The sequence below is a fragment of the Grampus griseus genome (genome assembly GCF_964374135.1).
Source record: "Grampus griseus genome assembly, chromosome: 10".
Classification (NCBI taxonomy): domain Eukaryota; kingdom Metazoa; phylum Chordata; class Mammalia; order Artiodactyla; family Delphinidae; genus Grampus; species Grampus griseus.
The window spans coordinates 7,090,576-7,113,951 of record NC_139004.1 but is presented as its reverse complement, the minus strand read 5'-3'; the positions used below and the strand labels follow the sequence as shown (position 1 = coordinate 7,113,951).

Sequence of the window (23,376 nt, the reverse complement as noted above, 5' to 3'; positions counted from 1 at the left end):
CCGTGTCTGTTGGAGGAAGGAAACTGCCACAGTCAGAGGGGCTGGCAGAGCTAGGGTGTGTGCCTCAGCCATGACCTCATGTGTTACTAGGGGTAGAACTCAGGCTAATAACCCTGAACTTTAAGGAGGAGACTGGAAGTTTTTCTGATTCAACCCCCAGAGTGGGTGTGAAAGAATGTAAGATGGAAAATTATGCAAGGAAGGTAGCCTTTAACTTTTTCCTAGAAAACCTTTTCTATCAATCCCTCACTTTCCTGAATACTTCATTTCCTGTGTCATTGATTATTTCTACCAAGCATTTTATTATTAACATCTTAAGCATAGAGAAAAGTTGAAAAAATTGCATATTGAGCACCCTTATATTCACCACTAGATTCTACCATCTGATCATTTATTTTTGAACTTAAAATATTGTTTCTTGAAGATAGTAAATACTTGCTAGTAAATAAATATTTGCTAATTTTATTCCAGCATGAATGTTAGACACACAGTGTTATTTGGAAGAAAAATATAAAGAAATGATAAGATAACACAAAGAAACTAATAAATATATAGAGCAATGACATTGTATGTAAACCTGTTAATACAAAAAATGCATTTTTTTATGATGAAACCAAACAAAAACAAATAGAAGTTTTAGAAAAATTGAATTCATCGTTGACCTTTTGGATTTTGCAAATTATATCCTTGTTCTAGAGAAATAATTAGCTGTGTGTGTAATATTTTCAGCAGTTTCAATAACAGGTCTATCTTTTAATAGGTAATTGAACTTTCTCTACATTTGGATGATCAAGAAAACCATGAAAGGTGTATTCAGCTCCCCCTGCATTTCCAGTTTGTTTAATGGCTGAAGCAGAGAAAGCAGAATCAGGTGTCGATAACACAGCTGGCCTTTCAGAGAAAGAAACAGAGAAAAACATTTGTGCCTCAAGGAGTGATGAAGCTAAATCCTCATCACTCTCACCTCAAGGTTAGTTCTCATTTTATCAGCATTCTATTACTAATATTTCAAGTTTTGTTATACTATATAAAACTGGAAAAGAAGTAGTATTAGTGTGTTTCTTTCTATACCTTGCCATTTAAAGAGAATGTAATCATAGACAAGCATACTAGTTTTCATATTGCGTAATTATAAATTACATAGTAAAATAGAAAATTCCTTGAAACACATTACTTGTTGCTCTAAAATTCTTTCTTGCCTGCTCAATGAAAGATAATTGTTTTCAGAATAAAGTTCTCAAATAATATAATTTATTTTATAAGACTTTGTTTTCAAAGACTGGTTTAATCAAGCACTAAATAAGCAAATAACATTGTTTGAAATATTCAACGTACAAAAGTTTCAATTTACAGAAGAGACACATTAGAGATTATTATTTTTTGTAAAGAATGATTCCCTTTACCCAAAGGGAATAATTCCCTTTCCTAGGTATGTATGTAATTATAAACAATATAGAATGTATTTTCTATGTTTATAAAGTTTATATAAATATATCATACCTTATGTCTACTTTTGGAACTTTATTTTTTTCTCAATATTATCTTTGATTTACATACACATACAAACACACAAACACACATATATGTATTTCTGGTTCATTGATTTTATTTCTGTATAGAATTTCTCTACATGATTGTAACAAAATTTGTTAATTCTTATTGTTTATGTTGTTATCAGTTTCACTCTATTGCAAACGAGGCTATAGTGATTATTCCTGGACATGTCCTCCTGTGCTCACAGGTGTGACTTTCACTACAGTATATCTACAGGGAAAGGAATCACTGAGTCAGGGCACACACATCCAAAGTTTACAGCATAGTGACACACTGCCATCCAGCTGTATCAATTTCTAACCCAATAGCTGTGTAGCAGAGTCTCTGACTCACATCTTATCAATCCTTGTTATTGTCAATTTTGTCAATTCAGTTGGAATGAAATGATATTTCTGTGTTTTCATTAGAATTTCCTTGAATACAAGAAAGGTTTTCATATATTTCTGTTGAACATTTGGATTTTATCTTCTGTGACAATTACCTGTTCCTATATTTGGTCCACTTTTTCTTTTACTTATTTTTCTTATTGATCTGTAGGAGTTCTGGTGCCTTTTTTTTTTTTAGGTGTGGTGAATGGTAGGAAAGTCTTGATTTCTGATTCAATTTTTGATTTTTAATGATTATTCAATCACTTTATTATTAATTTAATTCTAATTGGATTAACTTAGTCTAAAACTGATGGGATTAGCATTGTCATATTATTGTATTACCTTTTAAAATGCATTCCCTTCTGTTACAGTTTTGTTGGATAGGCAATACATTTAAATTGTTTGAAATAAAATCTGTCTCCCTTTGCTGCCCTCCCAGCAAACTATTGTTCTCCTTGGAGGAATCAGTGCTTTTCATGTATTATTCGAGAGATATTTTACATGTCTATAAGAAAATATATAAGAATACTATCATAATTTTAAAATAACACTAAATCTATAAAGAATATAACACTATAGTTATATTCTTCTTTTCATTCCTAATATTGATTAAGACATACGTTTTTATTCATTTTTTAAAATATACAATTGCTCATTTGCCTCCATTAAGACTCTTGATTGATTTTTTGTTTACTCTACATTTATATTCTTAGCCTTATTATTTGTTTACTCATTTTCTTCAGATTTTCTTTGGGGTTACTTTTAAAATCTTCTTGATTTGAAAGCTTAACACATTTATCTTCAGTTTTTATTTATCTGATGTGTGAAATCTCCAATTATGACTGGATCTGTCCATTTCTCCCTGTAATTCTGCCAGATATTGCTTTATGTATTTTAAATCTGTTTTAAGTGCATTCAAGTTTATGATTGTTACAGTTTTTATGATGTTCTCATTTCTTTTATATAGATGTAGTCTCTCTGTATGTCTATTAATGCTTTTGGATTTACAATCTAGTTCTTCTGATACTAATTCTACCATCTGATTTTTTGATAAATATTTTCACAGCATATATTATATTTTTACACTTTATTTTAAAAATTTAAAATTCACCTGTGGTGCCCTTTTGGATATATCTGTTTTAGCAGTATAAATCTGAATTTTATTTTTGTACTCGAGACAAGTAGATATGTGTCTTTTAATAGGTAAGTTTAGGTTTTTTGGTAATTATTCTTATTACTGTTCTATTTGTACTTGATAACATTTTATTTTGCATTTTATGTTTACCATCCTATTTCTTTGCCTTTAAAGAATACTTTCTTTTTTGAATTTCTCTTTAACTCAAAATAATTATTTTATTTTTCCTATACATTTTTTTTCATTCATTTATTTATTTTTCGGCTGCATTGGGTCTTCGTTGCTGCACACGGGCGTTCTCTAGTTGCGGCAAGCGGGGGTTACTCTTCATTGCAGTGTATGGGCTTCTCATTGTGGTGGCTTCTCTTATTGCAGAACATGGGCTCTAGGTGCGTGGGCTTCAGTAGTTGTGGCACACGGGCTCAGTAGTTGTGGCTCACAGTCTAGAAAGCAGGCTCAGTAGTTGTGGTGCACAGGCTTAGTTGCTCCACGGCATGTGGGATCTTCCCAGACCAGGACTCGAACCCATGTCCCCTGTATTGGCAGGCAGATTCTTAACCACTGCGCCACCTGGAAAGTCCCTCCTGTACTGTTTTTAATATATAAATTTTATTGTTATTTTAGCTATTATCCTTAATTTTCTTATCTACATATTTAAGTATAAATTATCTTTAAAACTCTAACTTTATTCAATACTTCGTTTCTATTCTGAGTGTGGCAAGGACTCTTAGTGTGCTTTAGCTACTCATTAAACACCTCTGTGTACTTTTATGTTATTGTTGCCTATGCCTTCGGTTTCACTTTTTTGTTAAACAGAGAATCTAGGGTTTTTGTTTTTTTTTAACTTTCAATATAAAATTAATTTACTGACACATTTGACAGTATCTGTGCTTTATAATATTTTAATGTAACATGTCTTCAGTCTGGTTCCATTTTTCTTCTTGTTGAAATAAATCTTTAGTAATTCATTTAGAGTTTGGATCTGTGAGTGGTAAACTCTCTTAGTCATTGCATGTCTGCAAAAGTCTATTTTTCCTTACTTTTGGTAGATCATTTTTCCATGTATAAAATTTTAGGATGCTAATAATGTTCCCTCACTGTTTTCCTCACTGTCTTCTTGGGTCTAGTGTGGCTGATGAGAAATCAGCATTAAATGGATAGCCACGGATGGATCTTAGGAAGGCGAGTGATGTATTTCACTTTCTATTCTGGGCAAGTCCCTCTGGTAATTTTTAGGAGGGTTTATTTGAGAAAGGCGTGACTAGAAACAGATCAGTTAGGAAAAGTTTAGAGCAGTCCAGGCAACAGATAAGGGTCTGAATTAGGGCAGAGATAGTAAAGTTGGAGAAGAGAGTACACATTTTTAAAGTATTAAAGAGGTGGAATAGAATGACCATAGGACTAAGAATAAGAATGTTCCTGTTAATTGGATATGGATGGCACAGGAGAATTAGGGATGATTCCTAATTTTTTAGCATGAGTAGATATGGATATCAACCAGCAAATAACAGGAAATAAAGGGGGAAGGACAAGATTAGAAGAAAAACCATGAGCCTGATTTTGGACCTACTGAGTTTGAGATTCCTGTATTATACCCAAGTAGAAACGTTCAGGTGATCTTTGGAAAAATGCATGTGAAGCTCAGGAGAGAGGTGGAAGTTGGGAAGGAGAATATGTCCATTGGAGAGGCATAAATACCTAGACTCTAGCTGAGACCGGTATGTGGTAGATTTCAACCTGGGAGAGTATGTAGAATGATGAAAGTGTTGGAATGAGGGCGTAGCTCAGGAAAACAGCCATGTTTCAGAAGGATGCTGGATCCCTACTGTAATCAGACCCAAAGCCTGTACTATTTGACTTCTTAGGTGCCATTCATCTTCCTTGTCTCGTTCTACCTATCTGCTGGGCAGCACAGAGCATCATATTCAATTTCCAGTGATAAACGTTTCTTAAGTTGTGCCTGGAGTTTTCCAAATCCCTTGGAGAATTTTTGCCTTGTTGGGCCAAGTAAAACTCCACTGATTGCTAAGTTCAATTTCTAGAACCCCACTTCCTTCCATAACAGGCAAGTCCAGCGCAAGCCCTGGGCTTCCGTATTCACACCTGTCCTGTTTCCCTGTGAGTAAAACCATTATCACCAGCCAATGATTACTGAGCCACCACCACCTCCAGAGAACTCAGTGTCATTTTATAGAGTCATGTATACCTGGAAATGTTATATTGAAATTTTATACACAGAATTCATATATGTTAAATTATGTCACTGGCTTTAAACAAATATTTGTGAAACTGAATTAGAAATGATATATATATTGGCACTAGGTAATAATTGCCAACACTGTAAGGCAACTTGATTAAAGTATATTGCTTCTCACACCTGAGAACTTCGATTTGCTTTACTCATAGCCTGAGAAGGTAGGAGGTGACCGAAGTCATGGTCTAGGTTTAGAGAATAATGGGTAGAGTTTGCTGTCCTCAACATGCACACCTTTGAGCTGACTGTAAGCATTCTATGTTGGGTTTTAATAGGTTTAAGGCTTTGGCTTTTTTGTTTTAAATGCAAATATCCCAGGTGGCTAACAATGGGTATGCCGTTGTCGATATTCTCCATGTGGATATGGGGAAGATGGGGGGGCGGATCTAAGGCACTGGCAACCTAAGAAACAGTAGAGAGTGCCATAAAAGGGCAGAGAAGGAAACAGAGAAGTGAAGGGCAGATTTGGCCTTATTCCAAAATGCTTAGTGAAGCTGCTCTGTCGAGGACATTCGTGGACATTGTGATTGCGTCTTACTCAGTCCTGTCTTCAGAAGAAAGACTTTTACCCACCTCTTGTCTACATCAAATCAGATTAGTCAGGCCTTCCAACAGGAGGGCTTGGGATGCCCTCATTCTATGAAAATAAATTAATTTAACAATAGCACGTAATCTGTGTAACCTGGGAATCTGAGATGTAGAAGGAGAAGAAAAAGTCCAGATCTTTTCTGGTGGTTGATGATCACCTTCCTGAGATAGAATTAATAAGTCAAGACATATAAAAGAAATGATTATAAAAAAGATAGAAAACTGCAGTTAATTTTTTGTTTAAATATCAAGTTCAAATATCCAGTCAACTCTGAAGCCACTATTTGGGACACTAAAAAAAGTGCATATGTAATGTGGGCTTCTTTCTTTGCTTCCTTCCTTCCTCCCTCCCTCCCTCCATCTCTTCCTTCCTTCCTTCTTTCCTTCCTTCCTTCTTTCCTTCCTTCCTTCCTTCCTTCCTTCCTTCCTTCCTTCCCCCTAATGTTTTAGGATTAAATATGAAACTAAAAATCTTATTTTAGAATTTTTAACTTTTGAGAAAGCAGGTTCTGGTTTAACAGTAATAATATTTCGGTGATACTGACATTTTAACCTAGTTTTAGGATCCTGAGCAGAAGATTAGAAGCAATTACTGTTAGACCATTTTTCACTAGATCATTTTTGCTTTCCAGTATTTCCTCAGGGTACTGTGCCTATATTCTCCATATCTACTGCCCTGTGCTCTGGACTTGGCAAAAAGTCTGCCCCCAGTTCCCTTAAGAGGAGGACAGGTGGTACTCCAAGAAACATGAATACTGACACACTCGATATGGGAACACTGTATACCAGGAGAGGAAGAATCTTTTATGCTTTAGGAAAAGGCTTTGGAAAAGGCTGATTATCATTTGCTGTGCTCTGAGCTCAGAGACCAATATGAGCCTCACATTTCAAAGACTACACAGGGAGCTTCTGTCCTTGCTCTGAACAGATGAGTTTAAAAAAACATAAAAATCTCTGCAAATGCCTGTCTCTGCTACATTGCATATATTTATTTATTTTTCTTGGAGGCTTCCTAGACATAGTATTAGCAGTTAATATCCCCCATGGGTTTGTTTTCTAATATATCAGCGCTGTGATACAGTATGCTGTTTCTGCCACTGATATGTTGCTCAGAGATTTAATAATGGATAAACAAACACAACATGTGGTAATTCATTTCAAATTAAAAGTTTGTTAAACTCTGGCTTGTTGGCTTTCTGTCTATTTACAAATAAAGGAGTGAACCTTAGGGAAGGGGTGAGCACGTGGTGTGTTCACGGCTGCAAAGTTTCTACCTGAAAAATATATTTATGATATCCACAAGCTGTCCCGCAGTAATAGGCTCCATATGTAACCTGATGAATCCACTAGAGTCCCCAAATCATGACAAAGTGACTTTAATGTTCACTTACCAGCACATGTATGCATGCATGGGCATGCACACATGCGCGCACACACACACACACACACACATTAAGATGATTCTGAATTTAATCCCATGGTTGATGTTTTAATCCCATGGTTGCAAATAGATGAATGCCTGAGGCCAGAAAATATTATTTATGAAAAATGAAAGGCCGGAATAAAAAGACCCATGATGTAACTTTGGGGTTATCACTATCTTTTAGGCTGTTTTAGTTTTTAGGGGGCAGACTAGGGAAATATTTGTTCTGCTTGACAATTTTGTTTTGTATGTGCCTACATTGCGTGAACAATGGTCTCTGGCAAGGTCTATAAGTGTTTTGTGATGCAGAATTCAATTCAGGAGAGTTTTATTGTGTAACCACCGTCAGCAAAACACACTGCTAAATGCTGTGCAATTGTAAACCAAAAAAACATGCAATCCTCAACCTCCAGGGGCTCATGGGAGCACAGGCCTACTCCACCACTAAGATAATGTATATGTATCCAGGTTGACTAGATGGTGGGAGAGCCTGCCAGCACTCTATTTACCTGCAGGACCAGCAAGTCTTCTGGGAGACTTCACACTTGGAGAAGTGAAACAGATGCAATTGGCTGAATAATGAAGATTTTGTTGTTAGGGGAGAGGGGCAATGGTGGGAAATGTATGCTCTCTGTCGATCAGATTTGTTCCCCATCTCAGTCATCTCAGGGTGGGATTCCCAGGGAGAGGGGAACTGCATGGAAACACTTGCCAACCTGCTAAAAGAACTTTTTCACTGAAATTCAGCAAGAACTGGAAGTATATATATTTGGAAGTATATATATATAGTATGGTACATACTATCCCATGAGAAAATGAGGCATACTGTGTACATGTACTGTGTTCTATATACTACCGTTCTGTAATTCAAGGTGTTACAGAGGCCACCGTGGGATGAGATAGGTGAGGAGATCATGAGCTCAGGTGAGCTTATAGGCATCTGGAAACAAATGGGTAAGCTTTTGAGGGCAGTTGAAATTTGCCTGAACTGCTTTTTAATACAACCCCATTTAAATCTTGTATTGGTATAATTCGGGGAAATATGTGTTAACCTCGTATTTCTTTGAGGTAAAAGAAAAGACATGAGAAAAATTAAGAGGTCAGAATGGTACAAAGTATATTTGAAGAACTGTAAGGAACCACTGGATTTCAGCAAACGCATGGGGATTGTTTTCACAGTTGCTGTAGGTTTTGGCTCGAGGACAAAATAAGGATGCAGAAATAAGGCTCTGTGACCTGGAAAGGCTGAGCCACCCAAGTGTAGACAAGCACCTACTCTGAGAAAGCACAAGACAATTCCGGCGCTCATTTCTTATCTAACATTATTTTAAAAAATTGGGACCAAGTTTTATTGTTTGCATATGGGTCAGTGATAATAGAGGTCAAGTATATGCTCTCTGGGACTCCTGTAAGACTAGTACCATGTATCCAGGAAGTCCAATTCAAAGGACCTTTAAAATAACATACTTCAACTCTGGTATCTGATGATCTCCTGCTTCAGGCTGTGATCCTGTGTGGGTGCTCTACACTAGCCATGTTTCTTTGTCTTTAGGTCACTCATCCATCTTTGGAAGTGTAGATAGTGGATGAGGCAATGGCCTCCTTTTTACTAGAGCTTTCCCATCAATGCTTCTGAAGAGTCACTATAGCTTATTGCATCATGTGTCACATGTGTTGAAACCAATGAATATTATGTGAGCTTTTCCGTACAAAAATAGACCACCCAAACCTAACTGACTTAAAAAAAAGTTAAGTCCCACTCAAAATCAACCAAAATGTTAATAAATTCTAAAAGAAGTCTATTCATACTTAAATATAGTTTTGCCTATATCTGTGATTCGACAAACCTGGTAAAACAATGCTTCTTAACTTTGCCTGTACATTGACTCTTCTGTAGAGTTTTGAACAAATACTCATGTCCGGGCTCTGCCCCAGAACAAACGTATCAAATTATCTGGGATGAAAGCCTGGACATCATTATTCTTTTTTTTTTGAAGGGGTGCATAGAAGTTTATTGTCTTCAGTTTCTTACACCATATGTAAAATGGTATAATATAATTTGAAGGTAGTCTGTGACATATTAAAGGTATATATTGTAAATTCTAGAACAATTATCAAAAGTTGAAAGAAAGTGGTATAGTTAAATAATCCAGTAGGGTACATAAAATATTGTTTTAGAAATTTTCGATTAACAACAACAACAGCTGCAGCAGCAGGAAAGGGGTGAAAATCAGATGGAACAAATAGTAAACAAATAGCAAGATAGATTTAGACATAACTATATTGACAATTACACTAAATGCATATAATCTAAATACTAAGTAAAAGACAGAGATGTAAGATTGGATAAACGAAGCAATTTACTTTAGAGACACAAATAGGTTAAAAGTAAAAGGATGAAAAACTGTAGTGTCCAACAAATAAGCAAAACAAACTTGGAGTGGCTATATTAGTATCAAATTGTAGAATGAGGACTATTACTAAGGATAAAGAGAGACATGATATAATGATATGTAGTTCAATTTCTCAAGAGAATATAACAACCTTAAATATGTAGGCACCCAATAACAATGTCATAATATATGAATACAGATAGACCTGAAAAGAAAATAATGGCAAATCGACCATTATGGTTGGAGATATGCACATGCTATTCCAGAACTGAATAGAGAAAATACACAGTAAATCAGCAAAGATATAGAGAACTTGAACAACACTATAAAGCAACTTGACAGTTACAGAACATTCCACCCACAACAGCAGAAAACACGTTTCCTCTGAGGTACACATGAAACATTACCAAGAGAGGCTATGTTCGGGGCCATAATAATGTTTCAATAAAGTTAAAAAGATTGAAATCATACAAAGTATAAGCTGAGATAAAATAGTATTACATTAGAAGCCAATAACAGAAAATTATCTGAAAAAGCCCCAAATATTTGGAAATTAAAAAAAAAATCCTTGCCAAAGAAGACATTAAAAAGGAAATTCAATACATTTCAAATGAGAAGCCATCAAGAAAATGAAAAGGCAACCTATAGAATGGGAGAAAATTTTTGAAAATCATGTATCTAATAAGGGGTTACTATCCAAAATACAAAGAGCTCATATAACTCAATAGCAAAAATCAAACAATCTGATTTAAAATTGAGCATAGGAACTGAATAGAATTTTTTTCCCAAAGAAGACATACAAAGGACCAACAAACAAATTCAAACAACTGAGAAAAAAATAAGTAAGTGAATAGTCTTATATCTATTAAATAAATTGAATTCATAGTCAAAAACCTTCCCACAGGAAGGAAACTTTAGGCCCAGATATATTCTTTTGTTAATTCTACCAAACATCTAAGAAGAAATAATACCAGTTCCACTTATATTCTTCCAGAAAATTGAAGAGGAAGGAATCGAAGAGGAACATTACAAATCATTTTTGATGTCAGCATTACCCTGAGAGTAAAACCAGAAAGACTTTAAAAAAAAACACCAGAGCAATATCCCTCAGTAACATAGATTAAAATATCTTAACAGAACTTCAGCAAATTATACCCAGCAATGTATCAAAATTGTAACACACCATGATCAGGTGGGGATTATCCCAGGAATACAAGATTGGTTTGACAATCAATGCAATAGACTGTATTTTATAAGATTTAAGAAGAAAAGCCTATGATAATATCAAAAAATGCAGAAAAAGAATTTCACAAAATTCACAATGCTTTCTGATTTAAACTCTCAAGAAACTATAAATAGTAGGGAATTTCCTCACACTAAGACACATTTGTGTAAACCTCCAGCTAATATCATATTTATTGGTGAAAGACTGAATAGCTCCTCCAATATCAGAAATAATGCAATATGTCTTATCTGTAACATCCTTTTAATGAACATTGCACTAGATGTTCTAGTCAGTTCAATAAGACAAGAAAAAGAAATAAAGGTATATGGATTGGAAAGAAGAGGCAAAGCTGTTCTTATTTGCACACGACATGATTAACTACTAGGAAATCCTAAGAGACTTATAGAAAAATACATTATAATTAATACAGTAATATTGACAATGTCACAGGTTATAAAGTCAGTATATCACATATAATTTATAAATATATTTTTTCTAAATGATCGTGTATTGTGTACAGACATTATATGAAATCATGTAAGCTGGATTATTAATGTAAGTTATCTGAGGTCACATATGGTTTGATGTTAGGGGGAAAGTGATCCAATTTTTTTAAAGGAAAGGGAAAAATGACTACAGAAAAACACTGGCAACAACCATGAAAACAACTAAAAAAAACTAATATGTATAAAAATATTCATTCATGTAATGAAATTATATAGTTGTGTATATATAAAAAGCTGTCTATGTTCAGAAATTGAAATCCAATAATCTTTTAAAGAGTGACCTTAGTCTAGAGAATCTAGCAACAAATCTGGGCACATATGGAAATGTAGCATACATGAATGGGTGGCATTTGGCTACAAGTAAAATACCTAACAATGGCTTAGACAGCAAGGACACATTATTTCATATTACAAGATACCAGAAGCCCATTAAGAAAATCCAGTGCTAGGCTCTGGCCAACTTCTTGAGCTTTTCTGGAATTACCTCTCATTGTCACTGCAGCTCGGAGCATCCTTATCACGCATAGATGTCAAGGTAGTCCTCACTGGGAAGGTCAGAGAGCCAGCCAAGCAGATATCCCAGGAAAACAAAATAGCAGGTGCTATTTGACCCTAAAGGAAGTGTGGCCGGCATGTTCTGAGGAACATAAGAGGCTAATGTGCCTGTGACAGAGTGAGCCAGGGCGGGGCTGTAGAGGACAGGGTCAGACAGGCTCGGGGTTTGGGGTGGCCTCCAGAGCACTGTGTCAGCTGTGTTCCCCACCCTACTCCCTAACCTCTACTTGGAGTGAGATGCTAAGCCTTAGGATGGTTTTGAACAGAGAAGGGACTTTATTTGACTTCAGGTTAACAGATTTATTAATTGACACCAATAGGGCTACTACTGCAGGAATCCTACTGAATGATAACAGTGCTTGAACTGGGGTGATAGCAAAAGAATATAAAGTCTGGGGTATTTTTAAGATAAGGGTTTGTCGACAGAACCAAAGGACACCTTTATTCTTTTTTTTTTTTTTTTTTTTGCGGTATGCGGGCCTCTCACTGTTGTGGCCTCTCCTGTTGCGGAGCACAGGCTCCGGACGCACAGGCTCAGCGGCCACGGCTCACGGGCCCAGCCGCTCCGCGGCATGTGGGATCTTCCCGGACCGGGACACGAACCCGTGTCCGCTGCATCGGCAGGCGGACTCTCCACCACTGCCCCACCAGGGAAGCCCGACACCTTTATTCTTAATAAACTTCTCCTGGTGATTCTAACATGCAGCCAACGTTGAGAAACACTGATGTGCAGCTGCAGATTGCTCTAATTTTCTTCAATTCCTTGATATACAGCAATTTCCACCGAGGATATTCCTTCATGCTGTTTCTTCTATCTGAAAGAGGCATTAACTGCGACTAACTTTTCATCCTTCATAATCTAGCTTAAAACTTCCTTCTCAAGGAGGCCCTATCCAATGACTCCATGACTTTCTCCAATGTTCTTTCCCTTTATACCAGTTTTGCATTCATTTGTATGCCTCCCCATCTGGATTACAAGCCTCGTGAAGGTAAGAACCAAGTCTGCTTGTGCCACCACTGGCACAGAGCAATTTCTCAGTAAAGATTTGTTGAATAAATAAGTGTGAATCAATGCACTCCTTAGGCAACTGTGGATTAGCCAAGCCACGAAATACAAAGGAATTATTTTCATTTGACCGTTGCACTGTGGTAGAGGGAAAAGCAGTATGGCCTTGACGACAGAACACCAGCGTGAATCACAAGTTTACTACTTAATATTTGAAACCTCTGTGAGAGACTTTCATCATGTGTGTAAAATAAGAATCGTAATAGCTGTATTTTCTACTTCCAGGCTTGTGGAGAGAATCAAATGAGATAATAAATGTTAAAGTGATGTCATTAATCTTTTAATGTGGTCTGATTATATTGTGTTACCTGAAACTGCTGTCTGTCACAAAGCAGGAATGCTGGAGTTCTGTCTAGTTTTGGTGTCTGAAGATAAGAAAGGGGCAAGAGGTGGCCTAATTATGGTATAAGCTGTAGTCTTGCTGTAGATGGTACACTCTCATTAGGGACCTTGAAACAGCTGTACACTTCCTTTAACTCTGGAGGTGAAGCCTAGAGATACAGAGCCTAGAGATGAAGGGGTGCTTCTGAAGGTACCAGCTCTGTCCTTACCTCAGTGCCCCATCTACTTGGCTGAGTCTTAGAAATTTATCATCAAGAGGTGTGGCTGGACTGCAGACTCCAGGAAGGCAGGGATCCTTGCTTTGCTTATTCATGTACCCAGTGCTTACAAAAACATTTGACACACCGCAGGTTCTCAGTGAATATTTGCTGAATGAGTAAATGGAGATGCATCTGAGTGCTGTCTGGGCTTACAGCTCCTTTCTGTGGAAATAAGTCAAGCAAACAGTTTATTTTATTTTTTAAACTAAAATACGTGAAATTAACTTTCTTAGGGTGTTCAGTTCTGTGTAATTTAGCACATACGTAGATGTATGTAAACACCACCACAGTCGGAATAAAGGACCATTCCATTACCCAAACAACCTCCTTTGTGCTATCTGTTCGTTGTAGGCACACCCCTACTCACTCCCAGCCGGCAGCCCTAAGCCCTGATACCCAGTGATCTCTTTCCATCATTATGAAAAAAAAAGAGATTTTTTGTTTTTTTCAAGCTGTCATACAGTATGTAGTCTTTTGTTGACACTGCCTTCTTTTAGTTAACATAATGCCTTTGAGATTCAACTGAGTTGTTGCATGTATCAACAGTTCATTCCTCCTTGTGGCTGAATAATGTTCCATTACATGGAAGCACCGTAGCTTATTTATCTGTTCACTCATTAAAGGACGTATGGATTGTTTCTAGTTTTGACGATTATGAATAAAGTTGCTGTAAATATTCATATGCAAGTGATTGTGTGAGCATAGTATTTATATGTTCTCTAGAACATATACCTTGAAGTAAAGTTGCTGGCTTGTATGGCATATGTATAATTAATGCTATAAGAAGCTGCCTAACCATTTTACAGAGTGGCAGTAACAACTTTGCATTTCAGTTGCTCTGCAACCTCATCAGCACTTGGTGTTGTCAGTTTTTCTAAATGTCATTCTAATTTGTATTTAAACTAAATCCAAAATTGTGATTTCAATGTGTATTTCTTTAATGGCTAATACCATTGAACATCTTCATATGCACTTATCTGACATCCATATATACTCTTTGGTGAAGGATCGGTGCAAGTCTTTTGCCCAATTTTAAATTGGGTTTTTAACTTTTTTTGTTGTTTTTTACTGTTGAGTTTTGACAGTTCTTTATACGTTCTGGATACATATCCTTTGTTGGATATGTCGTTTGTAAATGCTTTCTCCCCATCTGCAGTTTGACTTTTAATTTTCTTAACAGTGTCTTTCACAGAGTAAAAGTTTTGAATTTTGTTTAAGGCCAAGTTGTCAATTTTTTAAATGGATCGTACATTTGATATCTCATCCATGAACTCTTTATCTAACCCTCTGTCACAAGATTTTCTCATGTTTTCTTCCGAAAGTTTTCTAGTTTTACATTTTACATTTAGAGCAATGATCCCTTGGAGGTAAACTGTTTTGTATATGAATGTTCAGTTGTTCTAACACTATTTGTTGAAAAGGCTATTCTTTCACCACTGACTTGCCTTTGCACCTTTGTCAAAAGTCAGTTGGCTATATGTGTGTGGTTCTATTTCAGTGACTTTTTAAGCAGCCTGGGGAGAGGGTTCTGCCTGGTATAGGTATATACTGTTATGCCCCACCTGCGCCGTGAAGTAGAGGCAGAATGGAGGGCAAATTAATTAACAGCAGTGAGAGAAGAAGCACAGATGAAGAGCAGCTCAGACCCATAAAACTGGAACTCAGAACAGGGAGCCACGGACAAGCTGGTCACTAGAGCTTATTTAGTGCGTTCATTCATGAAGAGACCTACTGTGTGGGAGCACGTGGCTAGTTTTAGACAGCTCTACACAACGTGTTCCCAGAAGTCTTTAGGCCACCGTGCCCTCAAGTGTAAGATAAGGAAAGCAAGTTTCAGGCACTATTGATTACCCCAGACCATAGTGATATAGACTTTTTTTTAGTAATTTGTAAGTCTGTTGTTACGTGTTTCTGTGGGAAAATTAGGAATCTGTTATTTGAAACTAGTACACCTAACTCTGCTTTTGACAGAGGTGAGTTTGTGGAGAGACTGTCCCGAATCATTTCCTGCTGTGTGTAACTCTAATGATGTTCGTATAGCTTTTAAGGAATGAGTGCTTCTACAGAATATGTCCAAGCTTTTAAGAATTTGGAATGCCTACTTCAGAATCACCATTTGGTGAAATGTTGAGGCAGTTTTTAGACATGACGTTTGTTCTCGTGGATTTCTAGATTTTCCAACAGCGTAAGTGATCTAACTTGGTTATCTAAGTGCAGAATTGAACCTCAGGGAACCATAGTATGTTTCAAAGGGATTAATCTGCATAAAAAACTAATTACCTGCAATTTTTAAAGTAAGTTTATTTACTTTATTTATTTATTTTTAGTTCCATTGCGTCTATTATTGCTGCACTTGGACTTTCTGTAGTCGCGGAGAGCGGGGGCTACTCTTCGTTGCGGTGCGCGGGCTTCTCATTGCGGTCGCTTCTCTTGTTGTGGAGAACGGGCTGTAGGTGCGCGGACTTCAGTAGGTGTGCCACGCGCTAAGTAGTTGTGGCTCGCGGGCTGTAGAACACAGGTTCAGTAGTTGTGGTGCACAGGCTTAGTTGCTCCGCGGCATGTGGGATCTTCCCGGACCAGGGCTTGAACCCGTGTCCCCTGCATTGGCGGGTGGATTCTTAACCACTGCGCCACCAGGGAAGCCCTACCTGCAATTTTAAAATGCCTTTATTTAGTGTATCATGGAAACGCATCTAAATATTTAAAATCATAGAAATGCTGGGAATTCCCTGGCGGTCCAGTGGTTAGGACTCTGTGCTTCCACTGCAGGGGCAGGGGGCACAGGTTCGATCCCTGGTCAGGATCTAAGATCACACAAAATGCTGCTCGGCCAAAACAAACAAACAAACAAAAGCTTAAAATCATAGGAATGCTGCAAAATATTTTAAAATAATTTAAATCTTTTTTTAAAAAGCATCAAACGGTCAAGGTAAATCCTTCCTTTCTTCTCCCTCCCTTCCTTCCCTCCTTCCTTCGTTTCTTCATTTGTTCCTTCTTTCCTTCCTCCCTTCCTTCTTACAGATCAATGAAGTTGTCACCTTGTAACTTTATTTACAGACTAAGACTTCCAATAGCTGCAACATTAAACTCCCCAAATTGGGGTTCAGGTGGGGAAACTCCACACAGATGTTAATTGGACGTAGAGTAAGGATTGTATTTTTTAACAGATTTCATTAAAAAATATGATAATTGTTTTAAACTTTGATTTTGTGAGCTTCTTCACCATTAGGGGTTAATTACAACAATGGTTTCTGGTTTGAACCACTTCAATCTCAAAGTCATTTCAGAAAACTGCTGGAACTGAAAAAGCTTTAAGCAGTCGTGCAGGTCTTTAATTGTAAATTAGTTTTGACAGGACTACGACGCAGAGTCCTGCTTGCTTCCAAAGTGATGCTGGCTGACAACCTCGCACTGCTCCAGGAGCAAAGGAACATGTGGAAGAAATTGTTCTTTTCCATTTCACAGCTTGTCATTTCCTCTGCGGGGCAGCCCCTGACCCCTCTGAGAGATCCTGACACCCATAAGGGAAGTGTTCCCACTGATGTAAAGGAAGTGGAGAAGCAGTTTTTAACGCTAAGAAAGAAGGGAGAAGGGTGTGTCAAAAGGATCTGGAGCACAGAGAGATGAGATGGGCTTAAAACGTTTCCATCAGGTTAGAATCTTTGCTGTGTTATTTCCTTTCAGGAGAGAAAACTGAAAAATAATTTAGAAGGGCTCAAAACATTATGGGCGGTTTTATGCTACCTTAAAAAAATTTTTTTAAGTGGAAATGGCAATAAAAATGAATGTGTCACATGTGAATGATCAAAAAAAGGGTCTGAGGGAAAAATACAAATGTGCTACTGCCCTGTTCCGATATGTTTCTAATTACAGAGTGTGTGTGGATTAGATCGACAACATCAGATTACAGCTTGTGTTTTCAGGACATTTTACACCCTTAACATTTTATTTGGTCTCATATATTCATCACAGTCAATTTTTCCTCTCTGCCTGTGCTATTAAACAGTGCAGTAAGGAACATAAAAAAGCAATGGGGTTGTGTTATCGTTCAAACAGGTTTATCATTCTCCCAGTCTATTGGCATAAGCCATTTCAAAACCCCTCAAATTATCAATATTTTTAGAGCTACTAACGAAGTCATTATTTTTTCTAAAGAACTTCCTTTTCTTTTTGAAACAATTGAAAATCGTTTTCAGTATACACACTTTGCTGACCATGGTCTTTAGGGCAGGGGTAATAAATACTCTTTCCTCCACACACACATCATGGTGTGTGTGTGTGTGTGTGTGTGTGTGTGCGCGCGCGCACATCTGTGCGTCTGTGTCTGTGTGTGATCTTTAATCTCTTGTGGCAAATATGTTAACAAATGCAAGTGTGCCTTGTGTTTTCAGCAATCACTCCTAAAAATGTACTGCCTATGAAAATAATTCCATTTTTCCTTGGCCAATCTCTCTCATTTAGTCTGCCGATACTCAGTGCCTCAGTATTAGGACACACGTCCTTGCAAAATGATATTGCAGAAGTGGATAGAGACAACTAATAATATCATAGTTCTTGACTGAATGTGAGACACTGAAATGGACCTAGCAGGTTAGGACAATTGGAGCATTTCTAAAAAGCTTTGGGAGCAGTGGTTTAGGAAGGAAGGGTTACAACAGACCTGTGACAAGACACACTTGTCTCTGGCCCCATTATTCAATCTGGACATTCCCAGAAGTCCCCAGAGCTGAACACACAATCTGGATAAGTTGGAAATAAAGAACTGTAGGGATAAAATGTACTTTTATTCTGTTTTTACTAACGCAAATTATGACGAAAGAAACCATGACCAACTGGGGAGGATTTGCTCCTTACACGTGACAAAGTAGCAGCCCATCCGACGTAGCTTTCCAATTGCTCCAGTTTATGATATTGATATTGGTGTTTTACTGCAGGCTCTTCCATTCTTTAAATTTTTTTTATTGTAGTAATAACACTGTGTGCGATCTGCCCTCTTAACGAATGTTTAAGTGTACGATACAGTATCTGTAGTTGGATGTGATGTTGTACAGTAGATCTCTAGAACTTATCTTACATCATTGAGACTTTAGGCCCGTTGATTAGCATATACCCATCCTCCCCCTCCCCCAGCCCCTGGCATCCACCATGCTACTCTCTGATTCCATGAGTTTGCCAATTTTAGATGCTTCATATGCGTAGAACATGGATTGGCATTTATCCAAAGAGGACACACTATAGGTACTTTCTGCAAGTCTTTAGCAGGTAGCATTTCCTTTGGCTCAGTATTATCTTCGTCAAACTCCAAATGGGAATAAAAAATAAATGACATTGTGAGACCTCATGTGAATAAATGGGTTCATTAGCTCTTTCTAAACATGAGGCTGGCTTTGAACACTTCAGTGGTCTGACTGATTTAGTTCTCTTTCTTATGAGCATGTGACTGACTTTGTTCAATGTGGAAATCATTGAAATTAAAATTGGCAGAAAGCGACAGTCTTTTTATCCACAATGATCCATTCAGTCTAATTAGATGATCCATATGGAGTAAGAAATAGGAAATATAAATTAGAAAAATAGGCTTTCGAGTCAAACAGGTAAATATTTCCTTTAGCATGAGATAGGAGGGAAAGCAATCTTTTTTGGTATTAAACTCATTTTATAAGAAAAGTCAGTCTGCTCTTGAATGTTGACACCTTGGCAATGAAGGATAGAAGGACTTGATGCTCTGTAGCACAAATACATGACAGATTGACTATTTTACATTACTAGAGGCCAGCGAGTGTGATCAACCTTTGTTTGCAAAGCCACAACTATTTTTTTTTGTTAAGATTGTAGTCTATAACTTGTTAAATGAACACAGAACTGTTTCACTAGAATCTTGTGTTTAGAATTTTGTAGATTTAAAGTTGTAGTAAAAAAGATCCTGCAGTATTTTCAACACGCATAGAAATAAGCATATACAAGGCATAATGCTAGTGTTAAAGACATTGGCTGCGGTAATATTGTTAACAGACGTAGATTGTGAAAACATAATTCAGTGAAAAGCAATACAGAACACTAAAGCACAAATATTTCTCCTCCCATACTATTAACCCTCTCTTTCCAAACAAATTCTCATTAGTTAGTTGATCTATATTCAGGCTGGTGTATTGCTTTTATCAGCAAGTGTGTCTTCTCCAGCATTGAAATATTAACACATGTGCACACAGACACATGCATATCAAACTTTCTAAGATCAAATATTTAAAAGGTGTAAGCATTTTCTTAAAACATTGCAGCATTTTCTTCTTGAACCACAATTAATAGTATCTCCTTACACCTTCACCTAAACTTGTAATAAAACATCTTTTTTTTTTTCCTTTTTCAGACTTGCAGGAATCAGGTGTCATGTGTATGAATAATTGTCATGAAATAAAGTGTGATGAACTAGTTGTCGGAGCAAAATCAGGGGTTCATCATCTTGATTTTTTGCCCGTAATACATGTCATGCTGAATAAAACCAGTAGTTGTTGGATATGGACTTGGCAAATATTTTCTCTCAGTCTACAGCTTGCCTTTTCATCTTCTTAACAGGGTATTTCATAGAGTAAAGATTTTGAATTTTAATGAAGTCCAATTTATCAATCTCCTTTTATGGATCAGGCTTTGGTGTCAAGTCTAAGAACTCATTGCCTGAAGTTCCTGAATATTTTCTCCTGTTTTTGTTTTTTTTTCAAAAAGCAAATCCATTTTGAATTATTTTTAACATAAGGAATGAAGTTTAGGTTAATTTATTTTATTTTACTATTATTATTTTTTGCCAGTTGCTCCAACACCATTTGTCATAAAGGCTGTTTTTCCTCCATTGACATGGTTTTGCACCTTTCTTAAAAATCAGCCACTTAGCATATTTTTCTAAACTTTTTTTCTGGCTTCTCTATTCTCTTCCATTGACTTACATGTCTGTCCCGACACCACACAGCTTTGATTACTGTAGCCATATATTCAAACTGTATAACTCTTTTCATACATTGTTAGATTCAATTTGCTAATATTTTCTTGAGAATTTTCCAAGTTTCTGAGAGATATTGGTCTGTAGTTTTGTTTTTTAGTGTACTGTCTTTGTCTGGCTTTGGTGTCAGTATTGTTATAATGGTCTCATAAAATGAGTTAGGAAGTGTTTCTCCTGTGTTTTCTAGAGGAGATTATGTAAAATTGGTCAATATACATTTTTTTCAAGCGCCCATGAATCATTTACAAATATATCCTGGGACAATAAAAGAAACCTCATAAAATTGAAAAGAATTGAAATCATACAAAATGTTTTCTGTAATCATAATAAAATCAAACCAGAAATAATTAACATAAAACCAAAAGGAAACTTTTAAAACCTTAGAAATTAAACACACTTTTAAATAATCTGTGGAGCAAAACAACAAAGTCTCAAAAAAGTTTGAACTGAATAAAAATGAAAATACAACATATCTATCCTGTCATTGGATTAGAAGTGCATTTTTTTTGTAAATAGCATATAATTAGGTCATATTTTAAAATTCACTCTGCCAATATTTGCCTTTTACTTGGTATAGTTAGACCATTTACATATAGGGTAACTTTGGGTATGTTAGGACTAAGTCTGCCATTTTAGTATTTGTTTTCTCATTATTTCCTCTGTTTTTCGTTCCTCTGTTCCTCTTTACTTGCCTTCCTGTGCATTACTTGAACCCTCTTTAGGATTCCATCCTGATTTGATGATAATTTTTGAACAAATCTCTTGTGTACTTTTCATAGTAGTCGCTCTGGGTATGGCATTATACATATGTTGATTTGTCTCAGTTTCCTGGTGTCAATATTTTACACTTTGGGTCAAGTGTAAGTACTTTACTTACATTTCAGTCCCTTTACCTTCCCCACTTTTTTTTTTTTTTTTTTTGCAGTACGCCGGCCTCTCACTGTTGTGGCCTCTCCCGTTGCGGAGCACAGGCTCCGGACGCGCAGGCTCAGCGGCCATGGCTCACGGGCCCAGCCGCTCTGCGGCATGCGGGATCTTCCCGGACCGGGACCCGAACCCACGTCCCCTGCATCGGCAGGCGGACTCTCAACCACTGCGCCACCAGGGAAGCCCTACCTTCCCCACTTTTAAATATCATTGTCTTCAGTACCACACAGTGTTATGTTTTTTGTTCCAGTCATCAAGTGTGATTTTTAAAACCCATGAGGGTAAAAAGAGTGTATTATATATACTCATCTTTGATGCTTTTTCTGATGTTTTCTTTTTTTCCCTTTCAGATGCTCTAAGATTTCTTCTTTTATAATTTCCTTTCGGTTTGAAGAACTTTCTTTAGCCATTATTTTAGGGAAGGTCTAGCAACAAATTCTTTTTGTTTCCTTTCATTTGAGAATGTATTTTGCCTTCATTCCTGAAGGATAATCACTGGATATAGAATTTGTAGTTGACAAATCTTTCTTTCAGCAATTGGAAAATGTGCTATTTTGGTCTGCGTGATTCAGCTTGTATATCTGGGGCACACCCACTGGACCCTGCTGGTGACGTCTGGGAAGACAGAAGGAGCTTCTCCAGGCCTGGCCACCTGCTGCGTTTAGGTGGGGAAGGGAGTCTCCAGCCTCAGGATGTTAAGAAACTTTCTGGTCTAGGAATTAATTGTGGTGGGATTCCCCTGCTGGTACTACTTGGCCACCTGTTTGTCGTCTCTTGGTGGGAGGAAGGCTGTTTCAAGCTGCAGGGAAGGAGAGGGCACCACCTGGATGCTTATTTCAGTAGGTTCTGGTCTATCCTGCTCTCCAGTGCTGCTGGACTCACCTGATGTTGGTGGGACTTCCTTTCTAAGGGTAGATAGGGTCCTACCTGGACCACTATTTGCTAATAGGACAGAGTTGGAGATGCTCGTTCTGGATTACTTTCTTCTGTTGGGTGGCGTGGGAGGGAGCATGGGCTGCCCTGTCCTATATTGTTGCTCTAGGCCTGGGGTCTATAATCATCTCTCCATCCTCTTTATAACTTTCAGAACTTCCTTTGGCTACATCCTACATTATTTCCAGGCTTTTTAGTTATGCTTAGAGAGGAGAAGAAGGGAGAAACAAGTGTATACCATTTGGTCCCAACCAGAAGTCCCCTCAGTTTTTTGTTTTGTTTTGGGGGCACTACAGCATTTTAAAAGTTTATTGGCATTTCATTTAGGGCTTGAGGAATATGGAGGTAAAACATGTTTTAATTGTGGCAAAATATAGATAATAAGAAATTTACCATTTTAACTATTTTTAATTGTACCGTTCGGTGGCACTAAGTACATTAACAATGTTGTACACCCATCACTTCCATCCATCTCCAGAATTTCTTCATCTTCTCCAACTTAAACTCTCCATTAAATAATAACTTCCCGTTTTACCCTTCTTCCAGTACCTAGCAATCATCATTTCTACTTTCTGTCTCTCTGAATTTGACCGTTCTAGGTCCCTCATATAAGTGGAACCATACAATATTTGTCTTTCTGTGACTAGCAAACTTTACTTAGCATAATATCCTCAGGGAAGGAGGTAAAATTTGAATTGGTAACATCTATTACTCATTGAAGTGTTTTAAAACAGTTTTGAGGATAAGAGTTTAAAATTAGTAACTAACTTGGGACATTGAAATCTATAAAGCCTGGCATGTAGTATGAACTCAACAATGTTAGCTATTACCATTATTTTCTTCAAGATATTACTAT

At 37.1% G+C, this 23,376-nt stretch overlaps 1 protein-coding gene across 1 annotated transcript in view; it reads left to right on the top strand.

The window, feature by feature from the left end:
• The window catches only part of LOC309829089 (uncharacterized protein), a gene marked incomplete at both ends in the record, with an annotated part of 261,042 nt that overhangs the window by 83,868 nt on the left and 153,798 nt on the right, over positions 1–23,376 (top strand). Inside the window, 2 exons of the mRNA XM_082664789.1 lie at positions 126–177; positions 836–970. Coding sequence (XP_082520915.1) covers positions 126–177; positions 836–970 — 187 coding nt within the window. The remainder of the gene's footprint in view (positions 1–125; positions 178–835; positions 971–23,376) is intronic.